This window comes from Cebidichthys violaceus, unplaced genomic scaffold (assembly GCF_023349555.1).
Source record: "Cebidichthys violaceus isolate CVI_PGR_0920_01 unplaced genomic scaffold, fCebVio1.0.p SCAF_13, whole genome shotgun sequence".
Lineage (NCBI taxonomy): Eukaryota > Metazoa > Chordata > Actinopteri > Perciformes > Stichaeidae > Cebidichthys > Cebidichthys violaceus.
In genome coordinates this window covers 3,966,211-3,978,695 of record NW_027176296.1, presented here as the reverse complement: position 1 = coordinate 3,978,695, position 12,485 = coordinate 3,966,211, and the positions used below count along the sequence as shown (strand labels likewise).

General features: G+C 41.6%; 1 protein-coding gene across 21 annotated transcripts in view; it reads left to right on the top strand.

Moving 5' to 3' along the window:
- Window positions 1-12,485, top strand: part of adgrl2a (adhesion G protein-coupled receptor L2a) — a 93,273-nt gene that overhangs the window by 15,912 nt on the left and 64,876 nt on the right. For all 21 annotated transcript variants that reach the window (XM_068707446.1, XM_068707445.1, XM_068707439.1 and 18 more), the window contains one exon: window positions 5,766-5,950. In XM_068707446.1, the coding sequence (XP_068563547.1) occupies window positions 5,875-5,950 (76 nt within the window). In that variant the 5' untranslated portion in view covers window positions 5,766-5,874. The remainder of the gene's footprint in view (window positions 1-5,765; window positions 5,951-12,485) is intronic.

Below are 12,485 nucleotides of genomic sequence, written 5' to 3'. Positions count from 1 at the left end.
ATTTGAGATATTGTTATTTGCTTAAGGTGTTCTTATACAAAGTATTACAACAGCATTAACAGAGTTAAAGTATTCTCACTGGCAATATTCTCCAAAATGCCAGAGGCCGTTCAAACAAAATGTACTGTGAAGAAGACTGATATTACCGGAAAAACACCATGAACCAACCCCCACAATGCCGAGGAGGAACTGCAATGAATTAATCAATTATGTAACAAAGGTTGAATAACTTGTAAACAGTTTGCTTTGCCTGGCAAATTATTTGCTCAAATTTAGATTTTTAAAGCATCTATAAACTAATTGGCCGTCTTTGTAAAATCCTCAGACATGTTAACAGTGCTTTTATCAGTGAACTATCGGTGACACTCATGTTTGAAAAGCTCTGAGCATGCATGCAGCGGCCACCTAGTTACAAAGATTCAAAGGTGCACCAACAAGCGCCTTCACCACTTGCGCTTGACACGCAGGCCGTGATGATGTCATTTTCTGGCAAACGCACCTCACACGTCTTCACTTCGGCAAACATAAACCACGCTCTAAATCGGTTGTTTTGGTCTCAGTCGACGAAGATTTTTTTTAGTCGATGAGTTGTTTTTTTTCATGGTGAATGACTTGATGTTTTCACATCCTTGGTAAACCCGAGATTTAAAGTGGTGCTTTTGTGGGATTCTTACAGATCTGTCGATTAAATCAACTAATGAATTTGTTGACAGAATTGTAAGTCGACTTACAATGTCTTTGGTCGAGGACAGCCCTAAGAAAAACCCTCATGTTTTGCTTTGTTTTGCCCCTCTCCCATCCCCACACACACACACACACACACACACACACACACACACACACACACACACACACACACACACACACACAAACACACCACTTGCCAAGCAGTCTTGTTGCGCAGCATGTGTGTTTGACCTGGTATTTCTCTGGCTGAGCTCCTGTCGGGGCCTGCGTTTGGGGCACCAGCAGTCACACAGTGTTTTGTCGGGTGTCATTCAGCTCCTCTGGCCCTGTACTGCTCTCAATCATTCCCTCAGCAGAGGGGTCAGCCTCTGGTTCCTCCCTGCCCCACATCTGACTCGGTGGGGCTCCAGACTCATCCGATCACCAGCCCAATCTCTCCCCTCTGGAGTGCAAATTTTCTGATTTATGTTTGCAAATTGTACATCTTCAGCAGTGTCAAAGCAGGAACACAATCTCTTTGGGGAATATATTTCCTCCACAGCTGAGGCTGAGTGTTCTATGACGGAGCCCCGTGTCCCCAGGTATTTCAGTTTTTCCCTCAAAGTCGGAAAGAGAAACAGAGATAAGAGGAGTCTTATAGTATGTATGAATTCATGTATGAGGATGCTGTTGGGAAAACCCAATAGAAACCAAATGTGTTCCCTCCATTCAACATGTGGTGGTCTGTTGGTCCTGATTTACATTTCAGTGAATCTCCGGCCCCATATTTCCCTTCCATTGCATCCTGTGATGTTCCGTGACAATTAACATCCCAACTCTTTCTTGAGGTTTGTTGAAAGCTCAGGGGCTAATTCAAGGGTCAAGCAAGACTTGCAAGCTGTCAATCTTTCATTGTAACCAGACGCCCCCCTCCCCCTCCCCCACTCAGGTTCTTTATTCTTGGTCCCCCCCTCCATTCTCCCAGACCTCGTTTTATAGAATGACCCAACTCTTCTTCTATTCTCCTGTGGCCCTCTAACAGCTAGAGAGGGACAACCAGGAGCTTTGTCTAAGGAGCCCAGCATTCTTTGACATCTGCCTCTTGTTTTCAGACCCCCGCTGCATTCAAATTTCAAACTGTCCTTTTCAATCAGCCCCCCTCCCCTCCATTCTAATAACCCCCTTCCTTCCAGTTACTTAGCATTTTTTCTTAAGAAGGCCAACTTGGATCCTTCAATTCACATTTGTGTCCCTCAGTTGTTAATTATAAAGCATTCTGTTGTATTGGAAATATATGAAGCACACATATGTTTAAAGGCTCTGGGCCCACGCCCCTGTTGCTTCTCCATTTCTCAGAGTACTTAAACACGTGTCTGCAATGACTTCATATTTAGCTAAATCAGTGAAATGGTTGTTGACATTATAGCAATCTTTGCTTAACAATCACAGAAAATTGTCTTCTTCATGTGTCCGGTGCAGTAGAAGCAGCAATGTTGATCATGATGCTCTTCTCATCTGTCCATCCATTCCCCCCAACCAAAAAAAAAAAAAACACTCGTTCTTGCAGAAGCAAAAACCTTTTCTGAGATCACACCCACGTCGAGGGCTATTTAAGAAAACAGCCAGGGTTTGATCGCCGTCAGTTTCTGTTTCAAGGTGGAGAGAGAAAAGAAACCCCCAGCTGAGAGGGAAGACCTCAGCACGTTTAATGAGAACGGCAGTCTCCCTTCAGTCTGTGCCTTTGGCGTCTCAGCATGTTAAACACTCACAGCATGATACAAAATATATTAAAGTATATGACTGTTATCATCGATTTACAGTACACCCATCCCCATGTACTAGGGATCTACATAGTGCATTTCCTTTCATGGCAGGGGGTCTCGACTGCCTTGGAGGCAAAACTGTGTAACGGCATTTTGTCTTTGTCTCGGCATTCTGACACAGGAGGTCTGTTGAGCACGCCGCCTTTTGTTTTTTACACAAAGCAAAGATGACAGGGAAGCAACAATAATCATATTGATTCAATGCCGTTATCTCAGACTGAGACTTATTATAGTTTGTTTACATATGTAAACACAAACAGCGGCTAGCCACCAAGGAGACACAGATTTACTGAAATGCACTCTTTTAACCTGTTCCAGATGTGATGCTTACCTATATATGGTATTTCATTTACAAAACTGAGGAACAGAGCCTTGTGTTAATAGATTTGGGGTTGAGGGGGCAATGTGATTGGACAGGAGATTTTTTTGTGTTAATCGAGTTTTAGGTATACAACACTTAATCCTCTGAATTAATCTGAATTGGGTTTGTCACATTGTTTCAAGGTCGTAAGCCAAGTAGGCATAGCATCGGTCTTTGAATTTGCACTTGGCAGGTATACATCGCATAGTGTCTGTGTTTTCATTCAGTGCGCACACCACAGAGTGAAACAGATGCAAAAGGAAAACATATTTCATGAAAGAGTGACAAGGGATGGTGGGAAAATAAAACCAATATTTCCGAGCGACAGCTAAATTAATTTAATGCAACAAACAACACCTCAAGTGGTAGCGCCTTTGGGAATCTGCTGTTGTAAAATGTTAAAAACAATCATCACCAAAGATGTCTCTCCATTTTCCTATTATATTACTATTTCCTGTTGGGCTGTACATAAAGTTAGATATCAAACAACTTGTGTTAACTTATTACCGGGAAATTGGTTGTTCTGCACCACAAAATCAATTAAGTCAACTGTTACTTAAACAAAGTTTTCACTGTAAATTATTTTGTGCTTGATAAATTGGTGATTGAATGATATTATCACTCGCATGTAAATGTGTGTTTGATCCAAGTATTGTCTGTCTAAGTGGATAAAACAGACTTTTTTTGGCACGGATGAAGCTCCTTAAGCCCACAGTACATGCTCACTACATACAGCTTTATTGCGGACACAATCTGCTTAAGGCCTTGTTATACATGTATGGACCTTGAGTGGAGACTGATTAGTTGTAGCCACTTGCCTGATAAACTTAATTGGTGCCACATGCACTGATCAGCTAACAGACCAGGGTTAGGGTTTTGTTGAAATCCAATAGAAATCCAAAATGCTTGCTCTCCCTGATTATCTTTCATTTGTCGAGTCTCATGACTGCATATTATTCCATAGAAGCTAAATACACTGTGGCGGCGTGTACTCTGCTCTTGTTAACCTCTTTTAAATGGCTCTAGAATTAGAGGTCTCAGGTGAGACGTAATGTCATACTAGATGTGCTGATTATGGCAGGCTTAATTACAACTTTGTTGGCTAATGTGTGTGCTCCGCATGTTTTCTCGGTGATGAATTATTGCGCTGTCTGAGAACTCAGACAAAACAGATCAAAGAATCTTCAGGCCGTGGATATTCTCCAGAGTGGAGGAGCCAGCCCAAGCTGATTTGTGCAGCTCTGACTGTACATGACAAACAGAATTTCTCACCGTCTTTTCAGTTGAGTTCTCTCGTTTGCTGCTAGTATGATGGATAACACACTGTCCCTTGAATCTTAACAAACAATTGCACACTGTATACACACAAGAAAATGGCAAGTTGTTTTTGAATGTGCTAAAAAGAAAGAGAAAAAAAACAAAACAGTTTCTAATGGGGTCCTATGTGTCTTGTTGCCAGAGTGATGCCATATCCCATGGTGAATGTGCTAAGGGTTCATGGGAGTGAAAGGAGTGAGCTTAGCCCAGCAGTGTAAACACACAGACAAAAGGGAGCCGTTAGTAGTGTGAAACGCATGCCTGGGCGCGCAGGTAGGCATTAGGTTTCGCCCTACACAGCTCCAGCACTGTATCCATGACAGGGAGGAGGCCATTTGCTTTTGTAGCGAAAGAGAGCAAAAACAAACATTCAAACAAACTAGCACTAGAGGGACAGGTATGGATGAGCTGGGGAGAGAGGAATTCTGGTTTGTGGAGATGTAAGGGAGAGGGAGGGGGTGGGGGTGTTGGGGAAGGAGAGATAAGGTGGTTTGTGGTCAGTCAAAACAGAGAGAAATGACCATTTGCTCGGTAGTGTTTCTTTATTTGTTTGTTTGGCTTGGGCGCGGGGGTGGAAAGAGTCACAAAACATAAGTCAAATACAAGTACTGTTACATTTGAACCTCTGCTGAAGTGGAAGGGAACTGCAAATAGTAGGAACTTCTACTTAAAAAGCACTATAATGCAACTTATTATAAAAGGGGATGTTTAATTAGCCATGTAGACATTCTAAAAATAACAGTATTTGACCACAGACGTACTGTACATCCACCGCTATTATAAAATAGTTTTTCCATTTATTACTCAGACAAGCACCAAGCTAATGCAAACCAATATGACTGTAGCAGGATGAAAAGCTTTTTAGCTAATGTTCACCAAGCAATTACCATGGATATTTTTAGCATTTAATGTTACTGTTAGTTAATTTAACATTTCCTTTGTTATGATTCCGTGTCAATTTACAGTTGGTCAGTTCCTGATGCAACTCTTCTGGAGAGTTGACAGAATTTTTACTGCAGGGCTGATTTGAAATTTCTATCTGAGGAAAGCTTTTGTTTGTTCCACAATACAGTGACATGTTGAAATGAGAAGTCTGAGCACATGGTGAACATCACTTTAAAATCCTTACTGATATGTTAATTTGTTTTGTGGGAAAGTAGAAATCTTACATAGTGGAAAGATTTGGAAATGCTCAAAAAGGTACAAATATGTACTTTGTAAAAGGTACGGAAAGTATAATGTGACACAACCCTGGCATCACAAGGAGATGGACTGGGCTGGTCTTATCTGTTTGATGACTACGCTGGTCCCACCCCTCCCTGCCTGTGAACTGGTTAGCATTCAGCAGCCATTAAGGGATTTCCCTTCTCAGGATTATTGACCTTCTGGGCTTATTTTAGTGGCTTTCCATGGGTTTGTAGCATTTCACAGCTTAAGGTTTGTCACATTTCTGCAGCGGAATGTAAATGCAGCATCAAGTGCCTTGTGGCAAGAGTGTGACAGGGTGAATTCCTCTGTGAAATCACACAGGGACACAGCTCACCACGTGGAATAAATTTCATCCTTGAACTGAACAACTCTCTTCGTCTGCTCCACAGGTGAGAGGATCAATGATGAGCATCTCTGAGACCAGTTGGCTTGGACTTTTTTAATCAGAACCTTTTTAGTCACACACAAACCTGCCACAAACCATCAACGCCGGGCGCCATGGCATGCTCCCTGCTGAAACTACAAACCTTCTGCTGGTTTCTCATCACACTAGCCCAAGTGCACTCCACAGAGGGTAAGTACATATGAAACTGTTGTCTTTGTGTTCTCTGAAAACATACTGATATGTTCTCGTGCTTGTGTTCTTATAGCATATTTACAATGAGTTTTGTTTCAGGCTCAAAAGACAGCTAGTGCCCTAAAATATTCTTTGCTATTGTCTTAATGAGGAATATAGCATGAGCAGTGAAATTGTGACTCAAGCCAAAGCTGCTCCTCTGAGTGCAGGCGGTGCTTGTGTAAGTAATGCTGCTCTGAGGACAGTGGGCACAGGCGGATGGGGGATAATCTTGAGTGGTTTCATTAGTTGGTAAATTGTGATTTGTCTGAGATTTTCTGCTTGAAAGCGTCAGTTGTTCCCAGTGGCATCAGAGCTGGATCCATTTGTAGATTCCTCGCTAAGATGTGTCGTCTCATGGCAGACGCACACAGATTTCACACCTCGGAATGTATAAAGCTTGAATGTATTTTAATCATAGTGCATTTAGCTTTGATTAAATCACTCTCAGCTGTCTCGTAATTCCAAGATTTATGCATTCTAACCATATCTCATAAACTGTATCCTGTTACATGTTAGTGTTTGAATAGAGGTGCATTACTTTAGATGTTTGAGGATTAGATTTAGAATGAACTGGCATCTTTGCACTGCGATGTATCAAAAGCGTCACTGCAGATTGGATTTGTTAGTGCCAACTGTTGAAGCTCCAGCCAACTGTTCACTATACCTGCTTCACTCATTTTTAAAACATGCAGTAATGTAAGATTATTTATTCAAGTTTGGAAGGTATTGATTCAGCAAGATGCTTAATACACTACGAGTCACACCATATGTGTTTCTTATGTATCATCTGGCTTAGATTTGATCTTTTATAAATTAAGTGCTGGTCTCTATAGGCTTCAGTGGATTAAGAAAATCACATAAAAGTGGTTGTACATCATCATATGTATTCCATATCCTGTATGTCGGAACTTTGACGTACCATTTCAGAAACCTCATGCGAAGATAACCGTTTCAAGGCCTAGGTACATAGAAATAAACATATTTAAGGGACAGGAAAAAAAAAGTCACCACTTCAGAGAGTTTCTGTCTCCGGTTTCACCAGGCCCTTCATAGAATTCAGTTGCTAGTGTTTGAGAGGTGGGAGGCCAGTGAGGGATTGTGACAGTACACCGCTAACTCCTAATGCTTGGTCAGGGTGCATCTGCCAAATAGTATGCGATAAGGTTAATCTTGGTACCAGGTCCTTTTCTCTATTCCGTTGTCTACTGCGGATAGCACCCCCTCAGTGTAGGTGGGATCCATCGCTGAATCCGTTCAGTGTACACCATCATTTTGCTGCCTGCTGTTAAAATCTGGGTCGAGTGAATTTAAAAAAATTGCGACCGTTAATTGACCGTAGCTTTGTTTGTGAAGGATGTCCTGTGCCGACCTAGTGACGACTCTCTCTGACTAATCTGTGGTACGCAGTGTTTTAACTCCAGATTCTAGTATTGACTCAGCTCACTTCGACCGAGGTGGTACTAAAAAAAGTACAAGGTAGTATCCACAAAAAAACAAAAAAAGAACAGGTTCCAAGCGAGTCAAGTTGAGTAGAGCCTTGTCGTACCATGCAGTAGAAATGTGGCATTTGCACAATTTATGAGACTCCTTGCTGACAGGCGACATGTGATCAAGAGGTGACACTCCCCAGGCAAACAGAGGGTGTAAGCAGTGACTGTAGATTATATCCAACTTCATTTGCATTGCACAGAGTACAGGTTTAGGTAGTCCATGAGGAAAGTTGTATTCCAAATGAGAAGGAAAGAAGGAGTTAATGTGACAAAGGAATAAACCATTTATTGAGATTTGTCATTCACCTTTCTTCCACTTGTTGGATCCCGTCTGCCCTTACCTCCCTCCCATTCCCCTGGCCAACCACAGAGATCAGTCCAGAAACAGTTCATTACAAACAATATCCCCAAGTAACCATGCTTCATTAAACTGCGTCTACCCCTAATATCTTTTTAATGCATTTTTATAATTGAATTAAATGGGTTTGTGGAAGGCTGTAAATAGTCTTAAGTTTGGTTTTGTTTCCCCCTCGTTTTTAATATTTGAAGGAAGAGATACTCACTGCCAAGATTTAAACTAACTGTAGGGGTTTGTGTTCCTCTCTGTTCTCCCTCTATACAATACATGCCCTGTTCTTCTCTTATTACTGCATCGGATCGACATCTACACACGACTGTGATCTGCGGTTGCTCAGCTGACTTACTGTCATCCCAAGCCTTTCATCTCCCATTTTCCTTATTTTATTCACATCTGAAAAGAAATCGCTTCTATGCATCCACAACCCCAGCAGCCAGTGACATTAGTTTCTAAAATTGATTTGGCGTACCATTTTAATTATGCTATATATATATATATACATATATACATAAACATTACATATGGCATAGTGTTATACATATCAAAGGAGCCCGGGGGACCTCGAGCTTTTGAACCGAAAGATATGGTATAGAATTAACCATGCTTTACTGGAGATATCATTTGTTTGTTTTTTTCCGTCCCTTTTATGAGCGCTTCTCTTTATAGCACTTTATTTACAGTCATGTTACAACTGCTAAAAGAATATTCATTATTTTTTAGAACTACTAAAACTTGAATCATTATTTGTTATAATACAGGTAGTTTCCTACACTATGATTGTTCTCGGAACATAAATTTGAGCCGGTGCTCTTGCTGTATGTCTGTAATCCTACAAAAACCCAGGAGGGCCTTGTTGTGACATAGGTCCTGTAATCAATATCAAGATCAGTATTGACATGATAATATGAGACTTAATGTTATCTGGGCTTGAAGAACATAGAATTCAAACATTTTCCCAGTTTTAAAGGGTCATCAAGTGTAAATTCTACAATTTGGCGTCAAAGTAATTTAAGAGGAACCAATTTGACTCATCACATGGAGCACTACGCAGCCTGTTTAAACAGTTGCATCATGTGTTCTGTTGCTCTGGAGGGAGATTTTCAAAGTCTGATAATGCCATCAGGGGTTATCCTGGCTTGAACTTGAAAGGTTTTCTTTTCTTGACATTTTTTTAAGAAAGTTAAGTCTGCATCACAAACTGGGGGTGTGGAGTTTGAGTGACATGGGTATTTAGCAGGCAGGGAGGGTTGAACAATATATATTAATGAGTTGTATTAGGGATTAGGATTGGAACCAGTTTCTATTGTAGTTTACTAGGGACTACATGACAGGATGCATCGGTTTGCTGCATCAATTTGAACCTTTTTTAAAAATCTCGCAGGTTCTCAAATTTATGGTTGCGAAATACTGAATTGCTGTACTGTTCCTTTAAATCTCATTACACAACATTCCTTTAGTGAGTAATTTTCAACCCAGATTAGCACTTTATGGCAGATGAGAGATAGGTGAGGAGGTACAAGACATCTCTGGCTATCACTTTAACCAGAATGCTTTACTCTGACCTGCTTTGATATTGTTTTGCATCAACACAAGTTTGCCCTCAGGCATTCAGAGTGATCTTCTTTGAAGCTGCAGGTTTATTTCCTTTTGTCCTACCGGTGTCCTCTGCGGATGTCACCATAGCAACCCACCAAAAATGAGATGAAGGTGTAATTTATGAAGTAATAATGTTTTTTTGCAAAATGTAAAAACCAAGGTGATTTTCCCCCACCAACATATGGTTAAATTGGCTCACATGTCTTCCGAAATAATTTAGTCAAGTCTGGTGGGGTTGAAGGGATTTGTCTGTATCAGCAACAGAATAACAATTCACACCTAGCTCAGGCACACACTCTCTTCAAAGGCTTTCCAGAAGATTGTTAGAATTACAGTGAGACAGAATTAGAGAGCAGAGCAAGGATTCTGTGTCAAGAGCTGGGAGGGCAATTTTTGCAACAAGCTAGGCTGAGCGCCAAGAATATACCAGTAGAACATGTCTCTGTTGGTGTTGATGCACTCTACCTACTTATGATCAACTTTACGGTTTTGAAATGGTCAGTGATCAAAATAATGTGAGGAGTGTCTTTATCATATGGCAGTGCGGGTGTTATAGTGTGCTTTACAATAAGTAAACGACCACGATCTATAGAGGTACAACAGTAATTGTTTTCTCTATTACATGTTGTCATTCCGTGACTACGGGGCCTGTGAGTTTTAGGGTTCGTACGGACTTGGCCATGATATAAAAGCTGCGTTTCAGTGGCAGAACTTGTTTCAACAAGTCTGACACAGAGAATTTCTGTTCCCTCCGTAGACCCTGAAACCACACTATTGTATCTCCTCAAAGCTTGAAATGTTTGAAGTACTTGAGGTTTCTCAAGGGCAACAGGGAAGGGCACCTTTAAAAGTCATCTTTTTGTACCATGTGAAAGGAAAAGAGAAGAGACTTAAAGCCTTCATCTCAAAGTGAATGGAGTGAAATAGACAATCAAGGTGTTCTGAAATGTAATTACTGGAAGTAAAAGCCCAGGGCTTATTGTGAGACCGAACCTACAAGAACAGGATCCAGCACCTCCCAGTGCTGTGCCACCACCTGTTTGCTCTTACTAGCCTTTTTTTGTCACCATGAAAGCATATTTATAGAAAGTCCTGAAAGTGGACATTCCTTCATTTTTGTTACGCTCTGAGAACCTCCTGCACTCATTCCATACTTAACTGTATTCGGGCAAGCTGAAAGAGGTCATGGAATGCAGATTAGTATCTAGCAGGTAAATCCAATCAGGTAAACATCCATATAGATATCATGAGCCTATTATTCAAAAGCAAAGATACTATATCTGTGTTTACCAATACTCTGCTTTTCATTCTTTCCACTTGGTGCCTCTTTCTCAGCAGCTTTGTTGTGTATCTTATCTTGAGAGAAGAGAAAACTTCAAACTACTATCTGTCAAGTGTCAATGTGTAGAACCGTGGGCTGTTTGCTGTGTTCTTTGAAGGACTAATTTGTGCCAGAGTTGTGTCCGTGGAAAAGAATACTACCCCGCTGCGGCACCACACTCCTGTTCCCTGACCACTTAATTTGGTATTAAAGGTACTTTGAAAAGGCTGGCCCATAGCTAATTTGTTAAAAGAAGCAAATAATTTCTTAGGTAATTACTATATGAAAGCCTGTTAAGATTCTATTGGAGACGGCACTAAAACAGTTGAGGCTAAAGGGGAATCTTTCCTTTGTCTCATGTGTCTTTAGTCAACAACTTCTGTCAGTTTTGTTTTTCCACCTCCCGCTTGATGTCATCCGGTATGTTTGTGGCAGACTGTGGAATCTGGCTTCCCGTGGAGCCAGGCAGGCGTGGGGCCTGTGCACGAAGGCCCACCATGCTGTCATGTCTCTTTCATCGCCAGCCAGGCTTGGCCAATAAGGAGATAAGGAGACAATGACTGGGAGAGCAAGCAGTGGCAAGGTGTAACCACAGCCCCTGGGTCTCCTCCCTGCCGAGCACTTCAAATCCTCATTAGGATTTTCAGCAAAGGCAGGAGGGCTTTTCTGGATTAGGGCTTTGTCACTGGTGGCTCCATGTTGGTGTTTGTCATGCAAGAGCATAGCGGAGCTCTTGACATTATGGCACCCTCCTCCCTCCTACCCAAACAAAGTCCCACCCCTTCACCTGGCACTGAGGCGGTTAAAAGATGTTCCACTAACCCAGAATGTATGGAGCTCATAATGATTAACTCATTGCCCTTGCCAAAGGTTTTTAACTCCATCCTAGTGACCCATTCTATGAGTCTGTGGGTTAGGGCTGCTGCATCAGCATTCTTCGTAATGGTTATTTATGCAGAGATAACCTTGGGAAGCATCATTAGGTTGTTGTGGGTTGTCGTTGTCCATAACTCTTGGTGGGATCTCGGCCGTGACACAGATGCAGCAGTTCAGAGAGGAGACACGGTGCCTTGTTTCAACTCAGAGTGCTACTCTACATGTGTTAGTTATAGCACGGACACTGTAAATGGTATTTTATGAGGCTATTTATCCCCTTACTTCTCACTTATTTCAAGGTTCCTGAGTTGTATGTGTTTTTCTTTTGCAAGGATGTGGCCATTTGTTTAATTAAGTCATGAGTCTTGCAGACGTCTCTCACAAAACAACAGCAGTGTGTTGCTCGACATGGTGCTCAACCTCTAACATGGTTCCTAATTGGGTTTCAGACTTGTCTAGGAGAGTGGTTCAGCGTGACAGAGCCTCAGACTTAGTGTGAAACCTACCTTCTCTCATCATTCTCGGTGGTGATCTTTGTGGATAATGGGCATTCACACGGGTCTCACAAGGCCCTCGCTGGGTGGGATCTCAGGCACCCTAGATTAGTCATCTACCCACATGTCCCTATCTGCCTTGTGCTTTACCGTCATGCTTTGTCTCAATTTGTTCTTGCTCAGGTAGAAACATGTGGGCCCCTAACAAGTATATCCCAAACAATCTACAAAATATGTACTGATAACCCATCGAGTCTCCTCTCTGAATCCCAAACACAGAAAAAACAAACATGACTTATCAATCTCCAGTGCAGTGGTCTATAACCAAAGACCTATTATTCATGGAACATTTATT